This window comes from Silene latifolia, chromosome 2 (genome assembly GCF_048544455.1).
Source record: "Silene latifolia isolate original U9 population chromosome 2, ASM4854445v1, whole genome shotgun sequence".
In the NCBI taxonomy this organism is placed as follows: domain Eukaryota; kingdom Viridiplantae; phylum Streptophyta; class Magnoliopsida; order Caryophyllales; family Caryophyllaceae; genus Silene; species Silene latifolia.
In genome coordinates this window covers 9,406,558-9,433,056 of record NC_133527.1, presented here as the reverse complement: position 1 = coordinate 9,433,056, position 26,499 = coordinate 9,406,558, and the positions used below count along the sequence as shown (strand labels likewise).

Genomic DNA, 26,499 nt, shown 5'->3' with positions numbered 1-26,499 from the left:
CTGGGTAAACAACGTATGACACGGGGTGTTTGTAGGCTGTTTCTGGGACAGTTAGGGCATGGTTCTGGGTAGGCAATGAGATAATAATATATTCTATAATAGGGTGTGTCTTTTTGTGGTGGTTGTTGTGGTATAGGGAGATGGGAAGGCAGGTCGATAATGGTGGTAAATGTGGCTGGTCGTAACAGTGGCTCGGTTTTGTGAAGGTTGTTCTATACTACGGTTTTGTGTGCTTTTGGTGAGGATTTTTAACTGTTCTTGGCTACGTATTTAGAGGAGAGTATGGAAGGATCTTGAGGTCGAGTCGAATGTCGGGTTTAAATTGTGCTCTGTTTCGTGCCAAAATAATGACGGGAATTGAGCTAAAACAAACGACTTTTACAAAACTTGACATTATGAAATAAATCAAATGAAACAACAACAAAACACATTTATTTATTCAAGATGGTCATTTTAAAAGATAAAAAATGATGTTTCAAAAGTAAATTCAAAGGAATAAATTCTAAATCAATTTAATTAATCAAATGAAAATACTTATTTATTCCGAATATCAATTCGAACCGCTCTCCATGAACCTCCTAGTCGATTTTTGAACCTCTCACACACGTATGAGTCCGATCATCATTTGCTGTTGGTCGGGAGATATAAATACAAGTACCATGTTTTATTCATATTTTATGACTTAGATAATTTTCCACCTTGGTTTAATTTAATCGTATTATGTTACAAAAAGTCCGGGTTGCTACGAATTTATTTGTATATATCATGATGTAAAGGTGTTGTACAACAATTTATTTGAGGTTTGTACTTCATGAGTTCATGTCAATAATGGCATTACTACGAGAAACAAAGTATAATTATCAACAGCAAGTATTTATATGTATATATTATCATTTACATTTGAACATTATAATGTCTTATTGTACAAAATAAATAAAAAAATTCAACAATCTATTTCCATATTATAATCCTATTAGTAAAAGAGATAAAAATATATATTTGTTTCACAATGAAGACTAATCCAAAGCAAGGTTTAGGAATTAATGGGGAAACTCCGAAGCAGAAGGGTCTCAATAGTAATACCGGGTCCAAACCCCATAAGGACACCGTACTCCAATCCATCACCGGTAGTATTTTTTCCTTCCTTAATCGACCTCTTCCTTGTTTCATCCATCACAAAAAACACGGTTGCAGTCGACATATTCCCAAACTCACTTAGCACGTGTCGACTCAAGTCGAACTTATCTTTGTCAAGTCCGAGTTTTTCTTCTACTTGGTCTAGGATGGCAGGCCCACCAGGGTGAACTACCCAAAACACGGAGTTCCAATCATTAATGCCAAGTGGACTAAGGGATTTAATCACGGGTAGTTCGACTTTATTGGCAATAAGACTCGGGTTATCCCTAGCTAAGACTAAGGATACCCCAACTTGTTTAAGTTGTCCTCCGATAGCCCTCTCAGTGTCTGGAATAGTGGATTGTATTGCCGAGACCAATTCAAAAATGGGCCGCTCGCCAGCGGCCCAATCTGGCTCCGAACCAACTATAGCTGCACCCGCACCATCACCAAATAGGGCTTGTCCAATCATCGAGCCAATATCAGTTTGGGTGGGCCCACGAAAAAAGGCCAAAGTCATATCAGCGCAAACAACTAAAACTCGAGCTCCTCTGTTGTTTTCTGCGATGTCTTTGGCCAAACGAAGGACTGTACCTCCCGCATAGCACCCGAGCTGGAAGAGCATGAAACGTTGCACGTGTGGGCCGAGGCCCAATAACTTGGCAAACTGGTAGTCATACCCGGGCATGATTGCTCCGGATAAAGTTGAGAAGATGACGTGGGTGATTTTTGATATGGGTTGGCCCCACTCTTTGATCGCTTCTAAGGCGGCTTCTTTTGCCAATTTAGGTACTTCAATTGCGAGTATGTCTTGGCGTGCGTCCATAGTAAAGGCGTTATAGTTCACCAGTTCCGGGTTTTTCTTCAAAAACTCTTCGGTTTGGTAAAAATATCGCTTTTTGATTGTTGTTTTTTCGCCTGTTATTATAGCTTGTTTAATTAGTGTTATATGATCAAAAGTATAACAAGGTAAATGTAGTAGCTCCAAATACAATAAAAAATATTGTTTTTTGATTGGCATATGCTAGTCAAAACTATCAATTAAATCTGATCAAAAGTAATACCAAGGTAAATGTAGTAGCTCCAAAAAAAACGAAGATCATATTTGGAGCTACTACATTTACCTTGTTGTACTTGTGATCATATAACACTAATTAAACAAGCTACAATAACAGGCGAATAAATTAACAACAATCAAAAAGCGATATTTTTGTACAAAATCTGTTGATTGGCATATACTAGCCAAAACTATCAATTAAATGTCGTTTATATTTTGTTTATCTAATTTGTTTATGCTATTAATAATTTATTGAGTACCAAATTTGGCTTAAAGTTCAGATATTTTTCAATAAGAAATATTTAGAAATACGGTGTAAATGGCGTCTTGAAGTTGAAATTAAGTACCTTTTTTTTTCATGTTATTTCACTTTTGGAGGCCAAACTTAGAAACGCTTAATCAAAGTTATATTGAATGCTAGAAGAATTATGTATATTTATATTATTATTCAAAAACCCTTCACAAAAGAGATTTTAACGAAATAAAAGTTATATACACATACACTTGAAAAAATCAACCCACTCGAAACTGACTCAAAGCTAAAATTGCAAAACCGGAACATGACTCGCTCGAATCCGACCTAAAACCACACTGCTCGAAACTGACCAGGTCAGAAATGAGTTGAAAATTCGAGATAGCTAGTTTGAAATCGCATTTAATATTATCTATAATAAAAGAAAATATGAACAATAGATTTTGCAAATCACTTTTCGAGTGAAATTTACCAATATAATCGTTTTTAATTACTAATCCGACTCGATTCAAATGATCGGATACAAACAATTGTGCCCGGAAATGACCAAACAACTATACACCGAACATGTCCAAAATCCGATATGATCCTATAAAGCCCAATCTAATCCAAATATATACTCCATAATAATGTAATACAGATAAAATGACCTACTCAAAATAACTCAACTAACCGCGAACCATTAATCCCGTTTACCAAGTCTTACACATAGGTGTGGTGAAAACGTGTAGTGAAAAACTCAATCATCACTCAACATAGAGAGCGCATGTTCTAAAAATCTATGCGACGAAGTCTCGATGACCGATTGACCGTTGCTCAACGACTTTTACCAGAAAAACCTAATTTCTCTATTCTCTAATCAGTACTTATAATTACAATTAATAATTTGTTGACTTTTTGTACCTACCACCAAACTCAAATATTGTGATCATGGATAAATAACACGTGTAGCAAGCACGTGAGATATTTCCATTTTATGTTGTCCGTATTCTCCATGAAATCATTGTTCAAAAATGTTTTTAACATTTTTCAATTTTCGTATGGGTAAACTAATTTAGTTGGTAATGTCAAAAATAGTGGTATTCCGTATTTATTTATAACCGGGTTATGAAACCTGTTACATTATAACTGTCCTTATACCGATTTTTTTGCCAAAATACGTGCTTTTCACTAATTATTTAACGAATGGGTCGAGTTTGAAATTAATTACCCAAAATGGGTCAACGTCATACCCGAAGCTAGGTTTGTATCTAAGTCGCCATCTCGGTCAGCGACCATGCCCAAAGTGAAACCAAACCTGAGTTTTGCTGTTAATATCATTCAGATTCAAATCGCCATCTCGGCTGGCGAACTCGCCAAGCACCTTGGCAACTAAAAAAGTCCAGTATTTGAGCCAACTTTATTTTGATGAAATTTTGAATGTCTCAGATGCAAATCGCCATGGGGGCTGGCGACTGAATTTTTTTTTTTTTTTTTTTGAGTACTGATACAGTGGGAAGGGAAGGGGATCCCAAATATGACTTCGAACATAATCACCAACTGACCTGGCGACTTGAACCATTTACATTAGCTTCGTCTACACCGAGCCTACGTGGACCCATTTTCGAATTAATTTGAGATTCATATCGTTAAATAATTAGTGAAAAACGCCCATTTTAAAAACGGATTCCCTTATACCTCTCTTTACACACAAAAAAAAAAATCTATTTACCATTTCCCCGTAGATGTGTTATTGTGTTTGTGTAAACAAATCACACATACGGTATTGTTTTAGTTTGCGCTCGTATCAATTTAAACCCGTCTCATTCTAACTTCCTTGTACACCAGTCTCAAATGAGACTTTACGTTACCATAATCTTATCACAAATCAATATCGAAAGCAAAAAAAAAAAAAAACAAAAAAAAAACTTATTGTAAAGCATAATAATGTTGTTATAAGAGTAGTAAAACGAACGTACATATATGGTTAAACTTGATTTTGAGACCGGGCATAGTATTTTCGCCGTTCGCGTCCGCTATGCAAAAACAAAAATCAGGATAATCTTTTTGTAAAATTAGATTAGGAGGGTTGGCAGTTCCTAAGGCTAAGATGGTTGCTAAACCTTTGGGTTTTTGAGAGATTTTGTTTCCATTAATTGATCCCATCTTTTTGTGTTTTATTATTATGAGGAATGTTTGCCACAATTTTGATGAAATGGAACAAGGGTTTATATATATATACACTTACGTTTTAATAAGTCGTACCTTATCTTTCAGTTGTTTTTTATAAAAAAACTATTTCGTCCATTTTCTTTAGTCTTCTATTTTGAATTTTCGTCTTTCTCTTACACCAATTCTTCTATTCTTCTATGCAAGGGTTTCATATAACAGTGATTATGCTTGGTAGAGTTTCCATCTGTCTAAGTTTAACCCGACCCGTTTTTAAGAGTCACGAGCAGTAAATATTGACCCACGACCCGATCCATTCAAAATCGAAATGATCCGTTAATTTATGGTTGATACGCAATTCGATCTGCTTGAATTGATGAGGTTGTTGCGGTGCCAACCCAAGTAGCACATTGAAGGAGAAGAAGGAGTTCTACCTAGTTTATAAGAGATCAACCACTCCTTTAGTATTTTGGGAAGGAGCCCCAAAACAAATCCGTGCGGGATCGGCCCAATAAAGCGTGATAGATTTTATAAAGGGAGGGTTCATAAAGGTAATTGTATTATTGATTTATTGTGTCGATCTCATGAGAATACATGACGATATATATAATAGACGACGATACTCTAAACCCTAGACGGTAGCCGTCGTAACTCATAACCTAACCCTAATGATAGTCGGCCCTAATGGGCCTAATATCCTAATACATACCCTCCCGCAATCGTAAAGGCAGTACATAGTACTAACTTTACGATTGGAGAATTACAATAAAATCAAGATAAAATTAAAATAAGAAAAATCAATCTTCATCGACTTCTTCGTCTTCATTATCCATCTCCGTCTTCGCAAGGTTGGTAAAATAAACGAGTATTAAGACTCGTTAGAAATTTCTTCGAACAAGAACGTAAAGTTTTTCGGACTTGTCGAATATCAAATAATTTGTTAGGAACACTAATCGGACCTAAACAAATTTCAGTAAAACGGAAAATTATTCGTTAATTTCAATATTTGGAGAACGCTAAGTTTTTCGAACGCCAAATAAATTTAAACCACCATCATGGTGATTATAAGTGCGTAACTCGCCAGTCAATTTCATACCACCTTAAACGAATTTGAAATTTTTTAATCAAAATTCAAAATAAATTATTTTTGAAATCGTTCGATGCCACGATCAGGGATACTCTAGCCATGATAAACAATTGGCTAAAATCAAGATGAGAAGTAGAAGAAGACACCAAGGTATCGTCAAATTAGGGGATTTTTTTTTTTTTTTTTAAAGCTAAACGAATTGTTGTCAAATCCTGCCGGTGAGCGCCATAAGTTTTCGCTCACCGGCAAGAATGCGGAAGCGGTTTTCTAGAGTCCTCAAGAAAGAGGCTCTGATACCATGATAGATTTTATAAAGGGAGGGTTCATAAAGGTAATTGTATTATTGATTTATTGTGTCGATCTCATGAGAATACATGACGATATATATAATAGACGACGATACTCTAAACCCTAGACGGTAGCCGTCGTAACTCATAACCTAACCCTAATGATAGTCGGCCCTAATGGGCCTAATATCCTAATAAAGCGGACAATATTATACTAATATGACGGTGTGGTGGATGTCGTTGTCCCAACAAGTGGTATCAGAGCCGATGGTTCGGCCGAGTCCAGTGTGTGGTGGAGCCCAAGGTAGTAGATTGTCGCGCCCTCAGTGTGATCTCGCGATTGGAGATCTGTGAATGCCTTGTGTCGAAAGTCTTCCTGATAATGTGGTGATCGATTGTATGGTGGAGCCCAAGGTAGTGGATTTCCTTTGCCAATATGGATGAGCGCCCTCGGTGTGACCTCGCGATTGGAAATCTTTGGATCTTCCTGATAATGTAGTGATTAGGCGGCGGGTCCTGTTGGGTGATAACGGCGGTGCAAGATGGACAAATAATGGAGAAGATAGAAGAGGAGTTCTATCCTACCTAGTTATAAGAGACCCACCACTCCTTTAGTATCAGGCCTTTTGGGAAGGAACTCAAAAACAATTCCGTGCGGGCTCGGCTTAACACGGACAATATCATATTAATGTGACGGTGTGGTGGATGCAGCAGTCCCAAAAGAGGCAATTATTAGTTTATATCAAATGTAAATATTAAACATACGAAAATGAAAAAAAATGACTTAATATTAGTATCCATTTCAACTTAATTTTACAAATCATAAATATCATTATATAATATTAATATTTAAAATTCTACTTAAAATAATAATTAGAAATTATTAGTTGTAATACTTTATATTTCAAATTCAATTAAAAAATCAATATAAGTGATTTAAATAATGAATATGATTAAATAATAAAATAGATCATAAAGTAAATTAATTTTTGTAATTTATTTAATATAAGTGTTGTAAATAATATGATTAAATATTAAATTTGATTATATTTTTAACAAATATTTTCATTTGTTGCTATTATTAATACTAATTGTCTACCAAATAGGAACTAAAAGGTTAATTGTGTTTTTGATGTTGATCAGGAGTATCCCCTACTGACAGTTGGAGCATTCTTTTTCGAGGTACTGAAAATCAATTTAATGGGTTGACATCTTCCAAGTTTAGCTTTTTTATTCATAAAAGTCAGAAATCGAACCCCTAACCACTTAGTTAAAAGATAAGAGATCTTACCACTTACACTAGCCAATTTTAATTATTAAAGGGTAATCATAACTCATCTTTGAAATAGATGGAGGGTAAAGAATGACCGTGTATATTTGTTGGACTAATTGACTTATTCCTTCAATCTACGCAAATTCCCCCTTGTGACGAGTACTATTCCGTCACAAACATTGTTTACATTTGCGACGGGCTAAATGTGACCAGTTTATGAGAAAATGTGCCATTTTTTATAGGTGACATTTTATGAACAGTACTTGAGTGGTTACATTTAATCAAAAAGTGGTCACATTTGCCCGTCGCAAATTGTGACCGTCACAAGGGAGAATTGTTGTTCAATCTATTTACAAAACCATTTGATGTAAAACCACTTGGTATTTTAAATCAATCAATTTACGTGGTAAAGTTGACTTTATTTTGAATTAATCAATTTATCTCTTGAATGGTAGTTACCAAAAAAAAAAAAAAAAAAAAATCTGAGTGCAGGCGTTCAACCCAAAACTTTATCACAAATTATAGTGTACGACAGTCTCACACCGTGAGATGATCCATTTTTGTAGAATAAACATATATTTAAAACTAATAAATAATTTGTCTTTTTACATAATAGGATTATCTTATAATGTAAAACCGTCTTACCCTATAAGGCCCTGTTCTTTCGGTTGAAACGAGCTAAATTGAATTGAATGGAGTTGAACTGAATTGAATTAAACTGAATGGAGCTCAGCTGAAGTAAATCGAGTTAAAGTAAGAGTTAATTTAGTGAAAAAATAAGCTGAACAGAACTGACTGAAGCTGAACTAAGCCGAACATAATAGAATTGGGCTGAACTAAAAGTAGCTGAAATTAAGGCAGGAAGAACCGGACCTAATTACTGAAACCTTATCGACATAGTTAGTCCTTGTTGTCAAAATACAATAGCCACTTAATGAATTTGATCCTTAAATTCAAATGTGTTACGTGTGAGGTGGCTTACAATGTGAAATCGTAAATTACATAAATAACTTATTTTCTGAGTAGTTTATTGACTTACAAGTTTATTAACGTATTCAGTTTAACAAAATAGTAAGAACAGAAATAAGTCAAATAGTACTATAGAAGGCAAGTCTAAGTTTTAGATTAGCTAGTAGACTTGCTTAACCTTCAACCGTTCAACGTGCTATTTTTCAAACTCCATGATACGATTACGTACATAGTACTCCTATTATCCTAAAATTCAAGTTAAAATTCATATCCTTTTAGGCACCAAAAGTCCAAAACCAAGAAAGAACTAAGAAAGAGGAATAAAAGCCGAGAGGTTGGAAAAAGACAAGAGGATAGTTTTGTTTGCCTTTGGTAGTTTTAGGTTGTAGTTGTATTTGCTACCTAGGTTTAGTATAGCCCATAACGGACACGTAGTGATAGTAGTGTGATATGGCCTTCTCTAAAATGTAGAATACGGGAATCGTTATTTTTAAATTTGATAAAAACATATATTTTATAATTGAAAAGTACAATTTTTTTAAAAAGTATTTTATATTAAATTTAAATAAAAATTCAAATTATGAATGGTAGTATATGCTAAATAATTAAAAAAAGGATATTCTACAGTGTACCCTCGAGTTTTTCGATTTTCTACGGTGTACCCCTATAATTTTGAAATTTTATGGTGTACCCCTGAACTCTACACAATAATCTATACCATGACCTTATTTTTTGTCTTTAATATGCAAGTTTCTTAATTGACTTATTAAATCGTTTATTTAACATTCCAATTACTCGATAACCTAATCATCTACTTTTTAATTCGTTGGTTACCCATTAACCCACCAAACAGTATACGAATTTAACTGAAAATTCTCCAAATCTCCATTATCATTTCATGAATCATAACTAAGATTCTTAATAGTAGTTTGTGCTTATTAAAAGTGATTTGTGATACTTTTCACATAGCATGATGATACAAACATTCACGAGTTAGAATAAAGGTCAAATTACGGTTGTTTGATAGTGATAAAGTTAACGGAGAGTTAAATAAGGTCATGATAGAGAAATAAGTAAGAAATTTAGGGGTACGCCATAGAATTTCAAAATTGTAGGGATACACCGTAGAAAACCAAAAAATTCGAAGATTAAAAATAACTCATATTTCATCATGTATAGACATAAATCATGTATGTAAAAGATAAACATGATTTATCATGCGAAAAGTCTTTAAATTACATTGTATGATACTGTCTTCGAGTGTTTGAAAAGCGTCCACACTTTAAAAATATTTCAGAGTAATACCGTGCGTGTCTGACACGGTATCAGATACATACACACTAAATAATAAAAGTGTCCGTGCTACCTAATATAGGCATCACCCCATAGCACCCTAGCATTACCCATGATAAAATAGGTCAAATGAGTACTTTTGTGTCTAACAAGGTGTTACAAAATGATTATCAATTTTAATATGACTTGTTCATAATTAGAAAGCATTAAGTTTTTCCCTCCAAAAAAAGAAAAGAAATCATTAAAGTTTATCTTGAATCAAAGGTTAGTATAAAAGTCATTATAAAGACCAAATCAAAATTGCAAATTTGCCATCCATCAAGATCATACATTAGTTATTGTCCACTATCCATAGTAATCCGTCAGCACCGAAAATGAGCTGCATTCTTTGCCCATGCAAATTTTAAGTAGTTGGTATGAAGTTTTATGTTCCATCCATATTCTCAGATTACTATCCACACAAGTTTTTTTTTTTTTTTTTTTTTTTTTTTGGTTGGGATGCTGACAATAATGGTACAAACTTAATTAATTAGACCTGTTAAACAGGTCGTTCAATTCGATTTCGGATCAGGTTAAATCGGTTCAATTTAAATTGGGTTGATCCTAGGTTCGGTCGATTCAATTTGATTTTGATCGGGTTCATTTCGGTTAGCAACTTTAATTGGTTTTTGCTATTTCGAGTCAAGTACGGTTTGGACCGGGTCAATATCAATTTGTTGAGTTTCAGGTCATAGTTTTCTTGAGCTAAGGGTAAGAAATAAAATTAGTTTAATAATGTGTTTAATAATGTATCTTATACTTTTCAATTTGAATAATGTACTTAATAGATAAAAAAATTAATGGAAAAAAAAAACCTACGGAGTAAAATATAAGTGTTTTTATGAGAAAATAAATATTTCTAATCCAGGTCAATCGGTTCAGTTCTTATCAGTTTAGATATATTCAGATTCGGGTATTATTCTGTCATTATTGAATTAAGTTTGGTTTTGGTACGATTCAGATTGAGTCGGGTTTCAGGTACTATTGATTACTCATATCGGATGTTCGTTCGATTATCAATTGAGATATTTTCAGTCGATTTTTCAGATTCGGTTTATTTTGCCAAGTCTATACAAAATAAAGCAACAAACCATGTACAATAATGTTCATCCTTTCGACTCAAGTTTTTTACTCCCACCAACGCAGATTATATTTCAGAATTTCTTATTTTAGATAGCTCAGGTTAAGACTTTTTTTGGTAAAACTAAAAAAAAAGGTAGTTAAGACTTTTTCATAATTTATTCAATTGTAAGTATTTATATTACAATATAAATTGACCAATGTCTTATTGTAAAAAATTAAATAATTCAACAATCTATTTCCAAAGAATAATCCTATTAGTGATTCAGATAAAAATATACGGAGTACTACGTATTTATTTGACGACCAAGATTATTGATACGAAGTGAGGATTATGAATCAATGGGGAAACTGCGAAGCACAACGGTCTCAATAGTTATACCGGGTCCTAACCCAATAAGGACACCATACTCCAATCCTTCACCAGTACTACTCTTTCCTTCCTTGATCGACCTCTTCCTTGTTTCATCCATCACAAAAAACACGGTTGCACTCGACATATTCCCAAACTCACTTAACACATGTCGACTGGAGCGGAACTTATTCGTGTCAAGCCCGAGTTTTTTTTCTACTTGGTCTAGGATGGCAGGCCCACCAGGGTGAACTACCCAAAACACGGAATTCCAATCAGTAATACCAAGTGGACTAAGGGCTTCAATCACGGGTATTTCGACCTTATTAGCAATAAGACTCGGGTTATCCTTAGCTAAAACTAAGGATACCCCAACTTGTTTAAGTTGTCCTCCGATAGCCCTTTCAGTGTCTGGAATAGTGGATTGTGATGCCGAGACCAATTCAAAAATGGGCTGCTCACCCGCATACCAATCTGGGTCTGAACCAACTATAGCAGCACCCGCACCATCACCAAATAGGGCTTGTCCAATCATCGAGCCAATGTCAGTTCGGGTGGGCCCACGAAAAAACGCCAAGGTCATATCAGCACACACTACTAAAACTCGAGCTCTTTTGTTGTTCTCCACGATGTCTTTTGCCAAACGAAGGGCCGTTCCCCCGGAGTAGCACCCGAGCTGGAAAAGCATGAAACGTTGCACGTGTGGGCCGAGGCCCAGTAACTTGGCAAGCTGATAGTCGTACCCGGGCATGATTGCTCCGGACAAAGTTGAGAAGATAATGTGGGTGATTTTCGATATGGGTTGGCCCCACTCTTTGATCGCTTTCAAGGCGGCTTCTTTTGCCAATTTAGGTACTTCGATTGAAAGTATCTCTTGGCGTGCGTCCATTGTAAAGGCGTCGTAGTTCACTAGTTCTGGGTTTTTCTTCAAAAACTCTTCTGTTTGGTAAAAATATCGCTTTTTGATCGTCGTTTTTTCACCTGTTGAAGCATGTTTAATTAGTGTTATATATAGGATCAAAAATACATCAAGGTAAATGTAGTAGCTATGAATACAATGATCCCTAGATCGCGCAAAATGAAATTGAGTAATTATTAGCAATGTTTTCACAAATTTTAGTATAAAACGGTCTCACATCGTTAGAGGATTTATTTTTTTGTAAAAAAGCTGGTTCATTTATTGCTAATAAACGGTTATTTTTTTACCCAATAACCACTAGAATGCTTTATAGACCGTTGCTCAACAACTTATACCAGAAAAACCGAATTCCTCTAACCGTTAACTTTGTACCCACCAAACTCAATAACACGTGAAGCAAGCACGTGAGATCGATATTTCCATTTATGTTGTTCATATTCATATTCCTCTATGAAATCATTGTAAAAAAGTCTCAAATTTTCCAATTGGCAAATTCTCATTTTTAACGGAAAATTATACTCGTACCCTTTTCATGATAAAAACTAAAAAGTAACCATTATTCGATAAATAAGAATTTAAAAATGGTTACGGAGTACTTTTTACACTAAAATGGTCACATTCTGCCATCATAATTATAACCGCCACAGGTTAACATAATTTTATCACAAATCATTATCGAAAGCAAGAAAAATAAAAATAAACTTATTTGCAAAGCATAATAAGTTTATTAAAAGAGTAAGACGAACATACATATATGGTTAAACTTGATTTTGAGATCAGGCATAGTATTTTCGCCGTTAGCGTCTGCTACACAAAAACAAAAATCAGGATAATCTTCTTGTAAAATTTGATTAGGAGGGTTGGCCGTTCCTAAAGCTAAGATGTTTGCTAAACCTTTGGGTTTTTGAGAGATTTTGATTCCACTAAGAGATCCCATCTTTTTTTTTTTATTATGAGGAATGTTTGCTACAAGTTTGATGAAATGGAACAAGGGTTTATATGTATATATATACACTCGCGTTTTAATAGTCGTACGTACCTATTCTTTCAATTTTTAATAAAAAAATTGATTGCATTTCTTTAGTATGCTTCTTGGAATTTTCGTGTCTTTCTTTACTCTAATTAATTAATTCGTGTTCTTCTATTCTTCCATGCAACGGTTGCACGCGCATAATATTACACAAATTTTTAATTAAGGCGGGTATATACGTCTTAAGCTTAAAACTAGTCAAGTGTTATATTCGTCTTAAGGAAGACATGTTGTAAATATTACTGCAAACGATAATTATTGTATAAACGTAAATAATCTCACTAAAATAACTTGGTACCTATAGTAAAAAAAAGTTAATATTTTGGTTATTATTAATTATTCATTATATTAGTTTTGATTATGAAAAAGAGGATTAAAGTTGGTAGTGTTTATCAATTTACCCATGTTTTATTGGAGGCTTAGTTAGTTACTCTACCATAAAATCAGTTTGTTATTTTTGTTATTTGATAAACCTACACATATATTAACTCTGTCTCAGTCAATATTTTACACTTACTTTATTCACCCGTCACAAAATAAATCAACTGCAAACTATTCACCGGAACATATGGAGTAAGTATTTAAGTCATTTTAATAAGTAAATAAAAGCCTAATTGTAACTTATCCTATTGAAATAGATGGAGTGTAAAGAATGACCGTGTATTTGTTGGACTAATTGACATTAGTTTAAAATTATTTGGTACATTGAATATATCAATTTACATGGTAAACTTGACTTTAGTTTAAAATTTTAAATATATGAATTCCTCTTTGGAATGTAGCAGCCCAAAAAAGTGAAAACAAAATATTTGATCCGTAGGTAGTTGTTAAACCCAACAACTTTCTGGACAGTCAATTCTTGTTGTAGTTGTTGGGTATCAAATTACAATAAACACTTCATCAACTTTATCCTTATATTCAAATGTGTCACGTGTGAGGTGGCTTTATAATGTGAAAACGTAAATTACATCAATAATAACTTATTAATAAAACAATACAAAACAATTGCATATAAGTTGTATTCTGTGTACTAAAACTGTAGAAACCCAGAGAATCAGATGATGAAAAGATGTTTGATGATAAAGATGAAGATGAAGATAAGAGCTGAAGAAGAAGAAGAAGAACTGTAAATTTGATTTAGACATAGAACAATGTAATTGATTGTATTGATATATTGTATTTCTTTTTTTTTTTTTTTTTTTGACAACAATAAACCTTTTTATATTTAAAAGACTAGCAAATTACAACGAGTTTAGCCTGTAGCCAGGCTTACAGACCAGAAAGGCTGAAGTACAAACAAAGAACGGATCTTAAAGACAGAGTGCCGTACAGTAATTGGTACTGGCAACAAGTTTGCCAGAACGGTGGATAATTTTCTACTTGTAACCCGGAAAGTAACATGGCTATAGTTCTTCTGTTCAGCATAGCACATAGCTAGAACAAGTAATCGTGCAGTAGCAACAAACGATGATCCTGCCCGTACAGTCTTAGAAATTGAACATCCCAAGGCCGAATCAAGTAAAACACCAGTGAAACATTGTGAGGACCGTAGTCGGTGTGTAGAGATCAAAATGCAAACACCCTGCTCTTGTTGTACTGAAGTAAAGCCTGCATTTTTAATAAAAGGAAGGCGCACAACATGTGTTTGAAACGAAGACGGTATTTCAGAGAATATAATTTTCTAATCTTACAATGATCCCGTCTGTTAGTATTTATAACAAACATAAGGGCCTCCAACTGATTCTATACTACAGTTAGTTAGCCTTAACTATAGTCAGGTAATGAGTTAGTTTCTAACTAACTCATAACTAACTTTCCTATTCATCTAATATACCCCCTTAAGCTGGACTATTTGAGAACAACAGACCAAGCTTAGAGGAAAGAAAAGCATGCTGAGCCGCACCTAATGGCTTTGTCATAATGTCAGCCAATTGCAGTCCAGTCCTGATGTGTTTAGTAATCAAAAACCCTTGCTGCTGTTTATCCCTGACAAAATGGCAGTCGATGCTTAAGTGCTTGGTCCGCTCATGGAAGACAGGGTTTTCAGAAATGTGTAGAGCAGCTTTGTTGTCACAGTAAAGGCTGATAGGCTGAGGCACATTGACTCCCAAATCTTTTAATAAAGCATGTAACCAAACCATCTCAGAAGTAGTGTATGATAAACTGCGATATTCTGACTCTGCAGAACTCTTACTAACTGTGACTTGCTTCTTAGTCTTCCAAAAGACTAAAGACTGTCCTAGCAAGATACAATACCCACTAAGAGACTTACAAGAGAAGGCGCATTGACCCCAATCAGCATCACTAAAAGCAGTGAGCTGAAAGTCTGGTTGTGCTGCATAAAACAAGCCTGCACTGACAGTCCCTCTTAAGTATTTTACCACATGTAAGGCTGCCTGCAAATGGGGTAATCTTGGTTGATTCACAAATTGACTGAGATGTTGTATGCTATAAGAGATATCTGGTCTTGACATGTTGAGATATAGCAGCCTTCCTATCAACCGTCTATATTGCTCAGGATTGTCAAGAAGAACTCCCTGATCTGTGGACAGTTTCAAACCCTGATACATAGGAAATTTTACTGATGTACAATTTTCCATTTGTAAGTCTTGCAAAATGTCCATGATATACTTTCTCTGATTAATCATCAGACCATCCTTTGTCCTTGATTCTCTAAGCCAAGAAAATATCTTACTTCTCCTAGATCCTTAATAGAATAGGCACTGTGCAATGCTGTTTTAACTTTGTTGATTTCTGAAGTAGATGTTCCAGTGAGTAGCACATCGTCTACATAAACCAAGGCAACAGTAAAGGACTGAGTTGTTGCATCTGTTTTGGTAAATAAAGAATAATCATGCCGTGATTGCTCATATCCATGCCCTTGAAGGAATCTTGTCAACTCTTTATTCCATTGTCTTGAAGCTTGCTTCAAGCCATATAGAGACCTTCTTAATCTACAAACCATCGCTTGTCCTATATCATAACCATCAGGACGCTTCATGTAAACCTCTTCATCCAAAAAACCATGTAAAAAAGCATTATTGATGTCAAGCTGAAATAGTGGCCATTTCTTTGCAGCTGCAAGTGCAAGGAGTGTCCTAACTGTTGTGAACTTAGCCACAGGAGAGAAGGTGTGCTTATAATCCTTGTCCTTCACTTGATTAAAACCTTTAGCCACTAAACGAGCTTTAAATCTCTCAACAGACCCATCAGGTTTATACTTGATTTTGTATACCCACTTTGATCCAATAGCTTTATATCCTGCTGGCAATGCAACAATGTCCCACGTCTTATTCTCCTCTAATGCAGAAACTTCCTTTTGCATTGCCTCAACCCACCTTGGATCTTTCTTTGCTTGCTTATAGGTATAGGGTTATGGCTCTTGGATCACATTAAATAGAGAGGCTACATAGTCTGGTGAGTAAGCTTCCATATCTTGTAAAACCTCAGTATGGAAAGCTGATACTTGAACTGATCCTGCAGATGACTGGCCAGGAATTTTGCATTGATAGCCCTGCAACCAAGTACTTAGTTGCTTGGGCCTTGTTGATCTTCGAATTGGAACTTCAGCAGTTTGCTCAGCAGAAGGAGTTGATGATATTAAACCATCAGTTGAAGCCTGGTGTGGCTCCTCTGATGTAATGACTGGCTCTTCAGTAGACTCATGAGGTCTACTACCATGTAGAAACCCAGAGAATCAGATGATGAAAAGATGTTTGATGATAAAGATGAAGATGAAGATAAGAGCTGAAGAAGAAGAAGAAGAACTGTAAATTTGATTAAGACATAGAACAATGTAATTGATTGTATTGATATATTGTATTTCAGAGAATATAATTTTCTAATCTTACAATGATCTTGTCTGTTAGTATTTATAACAAACATAAGGGCCTCCAACTGATTCTATACTACAGTTAGTTAGCCTTAACTATAGTCAGGTAATGAGTTAGTTTCTAACTAACTCATAACTAACTTTCCTATTCATCTAATAAAAACGTACAGTTAGAACAGAAAATAGAAGTAAAGTAGGAGCAATTAGATTAGCTTTAGCACTTATGCTATGTTCGACAAGATGAATATGCAATCTTATTCGACCAAAATTACACCTATTTTATTTTTTGTAAATTTTTGGCAAATAGCTTATTTATTTTCCTTTTTTAACTCTTCAATTTATTATATTTAATAATTATAATGTCTATTTATGTTATTTTGCCAAAAAGCAGCTACTTTTAAGATAGTGTGACAACATTTTTTTTTATATAATTAGCTAGGTTATCAGCTCTTTATTTCAGTCACCTTATTAACTACATTTTTAGGTTTTAGTTTATTTTTATAATTTTCAGCTAATTTTTTAGGTTCCGACTACATTTTCACCTAGTTTCATCAAATAGAGCCTTAACCTTAACGTGTTGTATTCCAAACTCCATGATATATATATGATACATGTATATTCATTCACTAGTTTTTCTCATTTGGGTGCGATAAGCTAAAATAGATGGAAAATCATCGCCATCATCATTATTAATGTTAAAACTTAGCTTATTTTTGACTAACTAACGATTTTGCAGTATAGATTAGGACATACGATGCTCCTCGACTTTTCTGCTCCTCACATTCAGGTGAGTGTATTGCTAGTAGTTGTGGTACTTAAAATACAGTAATGTATGTGTCTCGTTAGTTATATAGGATCTTCTATGTTGATATTTTGTTTTCTCGTTAACTTTGTTGTGTTGAACCAGCTTCTCTTGGCAATATGCCCAATGGGAGATGAGCAAATCTGAGGCTGCCAAGTAGTCTTGTCTCTTCGGCCTTTTTTTTTTTTAACAATTAGTCAGTTTACATATCGATTTATATTTTTGTATAGGTTAGTCGTCTAAGTAAATTTGACACATTATGTAGATGAAATTTTTTTGTAATTGGCTTTGGATAACCGATTGATTGTATACAAATATTTTTTGTTGATTATGGAATCATTTTGCATTGTCATGATGTGTACGACTAATATGGGCAACAACGTAATATTTTTTTTTTTTATAAAAAATAATAATTATAGACATCGGATTTTTGCAAAAAAACTGATGTCCATGGATCAAATAGACATCGGTTTTCCTAAAAATCCGATGTCCATTAATCAAATAGACATCGGTTTTCCTAAAAATCCGATGTGCAAATTTTAATGGACATCGGTTTAAAATCCGATGTCCATTAATCCACAATGGACATGACCAAACTCTACATCGGTTGTGTATCCGATGTCCATATAGCGAAAAGTCCGATGTCCATCACAAGTTTTATAGTAGTGAGGGGTGAAGGTAAGTGATGGGAAGCCCTTTGTTCGGACACCCATACCCGCCTGCACATTAGCGGCCTCTACTAAGTCAATCAATGGTCTTTCAATGGAGGGCATAACTACTATAGGGATGTAATGCAAAACATCATTTTAAATTGTGGCATGTGAAATAAAAGAGAGAGATAAAGGGAAGAGGGCCGAGATAAGGATTACAACCCAGGCACAAGCCGAATCAAGGACTCGATATAGAAAAGATACGATAATTAAACTATGTCTGATTCGAAATAAGCTATAATAGATGACGCTTTACGACCCGATCTACATACAGTTAGACTAGTAATGACATGCATATAATCATAAGTCGAGCTATAATGTGACAAGCATTATATTACTTACTAGTTACTACGATCATAACTCAATGTCGTTCATTCATCTTCGTCTCAAATTAGGGTTTTGAAAAGTGATTTTGGAAAACAAAGAAAAGCTTTAGTGAAGATATTTGACCCTTATGAGAATTGACCCGGGTGAAAGATTCAATAACGATAACAACAATAAAGAATAACAACAATGATATCAATGGCAACAATGACAACGATACAAACAACGATAACAACACTAAACATTAATAACAAAGAAAAACGAGAGGAGTTGAGATCGGATCTCGGATGTAAATTGGGATCGACTTAGGTGGAGTCGAGATCGGATCTCGGATGTAAATTGTTGATTATGGGCGTTTTTGATAATAACTTGAACGACTTTAAACCACTTTGAAAACTGCTTTCACTAGGCACATTGAGGTAAGATTTTCAAAGGTTTAGGGACACAACTTTGACTCAAAATTCGTATAACTTTGTGAATGGTATTGCAAAGTAGAGGACCCAGCTTTTAATGGTGGTTATATAGTTTAGTATAGATGGTCGATTGGCCATGAATTGTGGCGGGTCAGTGTGGTTATACTGGAAAACTAGGTAAACAACGCATGACACGGGGTGTTTGTAGGCTGTTTCTGGCACAGTTGGGACATGATTCTAGGTATTCAATGAGATAATAATATGTTCTACACTAAGGTGGATCTATTAGTAGTGTTTATTATTGTACAGGGAGATACTAAGGCAGGTCGATAATGGTGGTAAGGGTGGCTGGTCGTGACAGTGGCTCGGTTTTGTGAAGGTTGTTCTATGCTACGATTTTGTGTGCTTTTTTGTGAGGATTTTTAAGTGTTCTTGCCTAGGGATTTATGTGTGTATGTAGGATGAGGTAGGGGAGTATTTATAGGAGAGTATGGAAGGATCTTGAGGTAAGTATAAGTATCGAAAGAGGGAGAGATAAGGAAAGATCCAATCTTCGGTTTTTATGCAAGTGTGAGCAGCTGTTTTGGAGACCATATTTGGTTGTGATATTTAGATAGTTTATGGAGATGGATTTGTTGAGGATAAAGGTGGGAGTGTTTATAATGCTTTAGAAGCTTGGTTTGTTGGGTTTGAGTCATGGGAGACGGGTTGATGGGTTAGCGAACATGGTGCGTTAGAGCTGTTTGTAACGAGGTGGGTTGTTTGTATGGCCCTTGTTCTTGAAAAAGGCTAGGTTTTATGAATGGTTTTGGGTTGTATTTTGCATGGGGATTTAGGTCATTGGCAGATTGAAGGTCGAGTCGAATGTCGGGTTTAAATTGGGCTCGGTTTCGTGCCAAAACAATGACGAGAATTGAGTTAAAAACGAACGACTTTTACAAAACTTGACATTATGAAATAAATCAAATGAAACAACTATAAAACACATTTATTAATCCAAGATGGTCATTTTAAAACATAAAAAAATGATTTTTTAATAATAAATTCAAAGGAATAAATTCTAAATCAATTTTTAATTAATATAAACCACTTAAAACATATAAAATGTGATTAGAAAATACTTCTTTAATCCGAATATCAATTTAAACTGACGATACAAGCTTTAATAGTACCCAATATAGCTCCAAAAGAAATAACATTACTACGAGTAACAAAGTATAATTATCAACAGCAAGTATTTATATGTATATATTATCATTTACATTTGAACAATATCTTATTGTACAAAATAAATAAAAAATTCAACAATCTATTTCCATATAATAATCCTATTAGTAAAAGAGATAAAAATATATATTTGTTTCACAATGAAGACTAATACAAAGCGAGGATTAGGAATTAATGGGGAAACTCCGAAGCACAAGGGTCTCAATAGTAATACCGGGGCCAAACCCCATAAGCACACCGTACTCCAATCCATCACCGGTAGTATCCTTTCCTTCCTTAATCGACCTCTTCCTTGTTTCATCCATCACAAAAAACACGGTTGCACTCGACATATTCCCAAACTCACTTAGCACGTGTCGACTCAAGTTGAATTTATCCTTGTCAAGTCCGAGTTTTTCTTCTACTTGGTCTAGGATGGCAGGCCCACCAGGGTGAACTACTCAAAAAACGGAATTCCAATCATTAATGCCAAGTGGACTAAGGGATTCAATCATGGGTAATTCGACTTTATTGGCAATAAGACTCGGGTTATCCCTAGCTAAGACTAATGATACCCCAACTTGTTTAAGTTGTCCTCCGATAGCCCACTCAGTGTCTGGAATAGTGGATTGTATTGCAGAGACCAATTCAAAAATGGGCCGCTCACCAGCGGCCCAATCTGGGTCCGAACCAACTATAGAAGCACCCGCACCATCCCCAAATAGGGCTTGTCCAATCATCGAGCCAATGTCAGTTCGGGTGGGCCCACGAAAAAAGGCCAAAATCATATCAGCGCAAACAACTAAAACTCGAGCTCCTTTGTTGTTTTCTGCGATGTCTTTGGCCAAACGAAGGATTGTACCTCTCGCATAGCACCCGAGCTGGAAGAGCATGAAACGTTGCACATGTGGGCCGAGGCCCAGTAACTTGGCAAACTGGTAGTCATACCCGGGCATGATTGCTCCCGACAAACTTGTGAAGATAATGTGAGTGATTTTCGATATGGGTTGGCCCCACTCCTTGATCGCTTCTAAGGCTGCTTCTTTTGCCAATTTAGGTACTTCAATTGCGAGTATGTCTTGGCGTGTGTCCATAGTAAAGGCGTTATAGTTCACCAGTTCCGGGGTTTTCTTCAAAAACTCTTCTGTTTGGTAAAAATATCGCTTTTTGATTGTTGTTTTTTCGTCTGTTATTATAGCTTGTTTAATTAGTGTTATATGATCAAAAGTATAACAAGGTAAATGTAGTAGCTTCAAATACAATAAAAAATATCGCTTTTTGATTGGCATATTCTAGTCAAAACTAATAATTAAATCTGATCAAAAGTAATAACAAGGTAAATGTTGTAGCTCCAAAAAAAACCGAAGATCATATTTGGAGCTACTACATTTACTTTGTTGTACTTTTGATCATATAACACTAATTAAACAAGCTACAATAATAGGCGAATAAATTAACAACAATCAAAAAGCGATATTTTTGTACAAAATTTGTTGATTGGAATATGTGAAATGATGGAATCCGCCATTGATGAAGGTAATGTAAGCTTGAACAAAACAGAGTATGAGAAATGAAGAGAGAGAAAACAAAAGATAAAAAAAGTTTGTTATGATATTGATCAGTTAGAATGAGTTTGTTACAACTGTTTATATACAAGTGAATATGCCAGCTCATCTAAGTATGTACAAATACTAACTATGTTCATATTCCCCCCCTCAATATGGACTGTCAGTAAAGCCAAGTCCAAGCTTGGAAGCCAAAAAATGATGCTGATGTGACCCCAAGGGTTTGGTCATAAGATCAGCCAATTGCAGACGACCTGTCCTAACATGCATAGGTTGCAATAAACCCTCCTGAAACTTTTCACGAACAAAGTGACAATCAATATTCAAGTGCTTCGTCCTTTTGTGAAAAACAGGATTTTCAGAAATGTGAAGAGCAGCTTTGTTGTCACAAAGTAATGGCAGAGGAAGCATAGGTCATGATCAGTAGATCTTTCAATAACGCAACTAGCCAAACTAACTCACTAGTAACATGGGACATACTTCGTACTCGTCAAAGCCAGCGCTCTTGCTAACCGTCTTGTTTCTTCGTTTTCCAAGAGATCGAGATGATCCCAAAAGTACACAAAAGCCACTTAGAGACCTGCAGGATAAACTACATGTGCCCCAATCTGCATCACTATATGCAGTGAGATTTAAAGAATTAGTGGCCGGATAAAATAAACCAGCATTAATGGTTCCTCTAAGGTATTTGACCATATGAATGGCAGCTTGAAGATGAGGTTCTCGTGGTTGACTAAGGAAGCGCCTCAGGTGTTGTACAAAGATAGGAAATATCTGGCCTGGTAAGATTCAAATAAAGTAAACGGCCAACTAGTCTTTCAGATCGCTCAGTGTCAAGGAGTGTACCAAAGTGTCGTGGAAAGCTTGATCCCTTAGGTAATGGGAAAGCGATATGGTACAATCCTCCATCTTCATATCCTTGATAATATCCAATGTGTACTTTCGTTGGTTAAGCATGATTCCAGTAGAATTTCGAGCCACTTCAAGACCCAAAAAATATCTCATTGTACCAAGGTCCTTGATAGTGAACTTCTGATCAAGCTGCTGTTTGGTGTGAACCAGGCCATGGGAATCATCTCCTGTGATGATTATGTCATCAACATAAACCAGAGCTATCAAGAAAGCACCAGAGGACTGTCTGATAAAAAGAGAATAATCTTGCCTTGATTGAGTGAAACCCAAATCTTTTAAAAAACGTGGCAGCTCAATGTTCCATTGACGTGAGGCCTGCTTAAGCCCATAGATAGACTTGTGGATCTTGCAAACCAACCCATCAGTAGCCTTATGATAGCCTGCAGGTGGCTTCATATAGACTTTTTCCTCAAGATGCCCATGGAGGAAGGCATTATTAATGTCCAATTGGTGCAAAGGCCAACCTTTAGCTGCAGCAAGAGCTAAGACTGTTCTAACAGTGGTGAATTTTGCAACTGGGGAAAAAGTATGTTTGTAATCCTTGTCTTTCACCTGATTAAAGCCTTTGGCAACTAATCTTGCCTTGTAACGTTCAATACTACCATCTGCTCTATGCTTAACTTTGTACACCTATTTAGACCCAATAGCTTTATGGCCAGGTGGTAGATGAACCAATTCCCATCTCTTATTCCTCTCTAATGCCTGTATTTCTTGATGCATAGCTTCAACCCATTGTGGTGCAGTACGTGCTTGCTCATAGGTTGAAGGTTCTAAAGTATTAAAGACATTATTCAGGGATGCTACATAACCCTCCTCATAGTCTGAAAGAGTGTGAAGAACCTTAGCATTAAAAGACATTGAGGAAGTCTTGCTGTCAGTGGTTGCAGGATTGATAGTGGTGAGTATATTTTTGGGATAGTCATAGTGATAAATAGTATTTTAGTCACTTTTTACCCCGCATTAATATCTTATTCGACTCGATTTTGTGTGCTTATATGATTAAATAGCTCATTTAATTAACTAATTTATAATATTAGTCGTATTAGTTATATTTATTAATTAGTCGGATCTCTATACAATATTAATATTATTATTATTTTATTAATACAATGTGTAGGTGAGACAAAATAATGAAACGGAAGCACGAGCCAAGTTGAGTTGAAACGGGATTGAGACGGGTCAAAGAGCAAGCATGTGAATCAAATAAAAACCAAAGAAATGGTCAAAGTCGACCATTTGACAAAGTCAACCCCAACCCCCGCATCATCAACAACAACACGCAACTACTACTCCTTTAACTCCACCATTTCCATGTTACCAACAAACACCATCATCACAAACTCCTACCTCCATTAATCTATCAACATTACCATACCTCCAATTCTTCCTCTCGTCCTTGATCGCAATGCATCTTCACTCACGCCTTCAACATCACCATTAAACCTCATCTCCTTCATCCATTCTCACCATTTCAATTCCAATTTAATCTTCATTTAACCACTCCACCATCGTCATTCTTCATCACCATTATTCATAATCACCTGCATCTCCAATCACCATTTCCACTCCGTCATTCACCATAACTATAAGAAGAACAACAATGACCACGGCATCCACCATAATCGCCATCATCTCCGATCACCATTCTCAATTAGACCACCACCGTGGTCTCTCGAGGCAGCAGCGACTCCGGGTTGAAACCCGCACCGCAAATCCATACATCACCATCCCTGAAATAACAAGAGCAAGACCAACGGCCCATCACTTGATCGAACAATCGTCAATATTGAACTCGGAATCAAAACCGGGTCAATTAGATACAAATGCATCAAAGGTACTCCCGGGCACCGTCTCACGGCCAACCGGCTCTCAACTCGCAACAAGCAAATTGCATTCCCAGTAGGGTCACCGACCGTCGACACCCCCACCTACCGGGAGAACCATCAAATATTCACCAAGTTTCCAGAAAGTTCCCAGCCGGTGCCATGACCGGCGGCCGGTGGACCGGCTCCCAGCCCCCTTCGCTGTGGGTTTCACGCGTGTTATGCCCCATTTGTCTTGTTTAGTGATTTTTGTATAAACCAACTAATCCCCTTTCCCTCTTGGCTGGGGGTTTTCAATTGTTTAGGCGTCGTCTTCTGTGAGATTTATTAGAAGAGATTATTATATTATTATTAATATTAGTATTATTAATTAATAGGCTAGTAGTATAAAATACACAGGAGAACAATTAGAAAAGGGGGGACACACCACTATTAACACAATTACTTTACCTTAGAAATTAGACTAGTTCATCTTATTCTCTCTCAATATTTGTAGAACCCTAAATATTTCCCTTTCAATATTTCTTCAATAAAATTTGTAATCATTCCTTAATTAGTTTAATTAATCTCTTGTTTATCCAAGTTCTTCATTCCATCAATTCAAGTTCCCATGTTATTGGTATAATTCTTTACTCTTATTTCTCTCTTTAATTTCAATAGTTTACATTTGCCTTCTTTTAAGTTTTGTTTAATTGTTTATGTTTGAATTCTCCTCTTTTGTTGTCTAATTGATGTTATTCTCTCTCTTGTTCATCTTTTCTTTGTTTTCCATTGTTGTTGCTCTCAAAGATTGAATCTTTGAGTTGCTATTGTTAAAGTTTGTGTCTTTTTGCATTAATCTCTTTCCATCTTAGATTAATTTGTCTTTCCTCATAATTTTGTTGATTAATTGCATGATTAGTAGTAGAATTTATTCTCCCACCATGTTCATGATTAAAGAATCCATCTTTATTGTCTCTTTTGTCTTAAGAAACATGATTAGTGAGTAATCTTCTACTAGGACTCGGTTTGACCCGACATGAGTAATTTCACTAATTGAATCTCATAAAGGCTAATTATTTGGGGAAATTGGTGAGGGTAGTTTAGGGGAATGACTTGACTTATGGACCGATTTTTGGGTAGTGTCGATTTATGACCCTTGTCCACCAACGAGAGTTGGTTAGGTTGTGATTTGGATACCCGGAATTCGACCATATTGCTAACCTAGGTTGAGACCGAAAGGGAGAACCGGGTAGGGCACCTCTAAATTAGCGTTTGAAATCGACCCTTGAGAGAGGGAGTGGGATGACCCGGAAAACGATGGGTACTTAATGACCTTGACCGATTTCTTGACCTCCTCGGAATTGTGCACGATTTTGGGGTTGTTGAGTGTTGAGTTAAGGATTCCGACCTTCGAACCCGAGAGGGGGGTTGGTGGGTAGTGCTAGTGTTCTACTTCGAACCCGAGAGGGGGGTCTTAGGCGAATCCATTTGGCGCCGTTGCCGGGGAGCAAAGGCTAGATATTAGTTGTTTTGTTCTAGTTTAGACTAGGTCTTTCTTTGTTACTAATCCCTTTGTTGAGTAAGTGGAAGGTATTTTAGAAGAACCGGGTAATCTTGAGTTCTTTGAGAATCCATTTGGAATTCCCAAAGAAGCAACAATGGTCGCGGTTCCTATGAGAGATAATTTGGCTCCGAAGAAGGTGGTGAACCCAAGTATTGTCAAGCCACCTATTCAAGCCAATAACTTTGATGTGAAGGCTACTTTGTTGCAACTAGTCCAAGGAAACCAATTCGGAGGGGGAGCCACCGAAAACCCCAATGAACATCTTAATGAATTCTTGGATAGTTGTGACATGTTTAAAGCAAATGGAGTGTCGGAGGATGCAATCCGCCTTAGGCTCTTTCCTTATTCTTTGAGGGGGAGTGCTAAGGAATGGTTGAAGAGTTGTGAGCCCGATTCATTTAGAACTTGGAATGATGTCTCCAAGGCCTTCTTGAACAAGTACTTTCCACCACAAAGGACCGCA

At 35.8% G+C, this 26,499-nt stretch overlaps 2 protein-coding genes across 2 annotated transcripts; both read right to left on the bottom strand.

Moving 5' to 3' along the window:
• Positions 1-1,033: 1,033 nt before the first annotated feature.
• On the bottom strand, positions 1,034-4,571 carry LOC141628268 (chalcone synthase-like). The gene is made up of 2 exons (XM_074441433.1): positions 4,385-4,571; positions 1,034-2,034 (listed from the first exon to the last, which is right to left on the bottom strand). Exons 1-2 carry the CDS (start codon positions 4,569-4,571, stop codon positions 1,034-1,036), a joined length of 1,188 nt encoding a protein of 395 aa, XP_074297534.1.
• Positions 4,572-10,934: 6,363 nt separating this feature from the next.
• LOC141628264 (chalcone synthase-like) lies at positions 10,935-12,810 on the bottom strand. Its single transcript, XM_074441429.1, has 2 exons — positions 12,624-12,810; positions 10,935-11,935 (listed from the first exon to the last, which is right to left on the bottom strand). Exons 1-2 carry the CDS (start codon positions 12,808-12,810, stop codon positions 10,935-10,937), a joined length of 1,188 nt encoding a protein of 395 aa, XP_074297530.1.
• Positions 12,811-26,499: the final 13,689 nt, after the last annotated feature.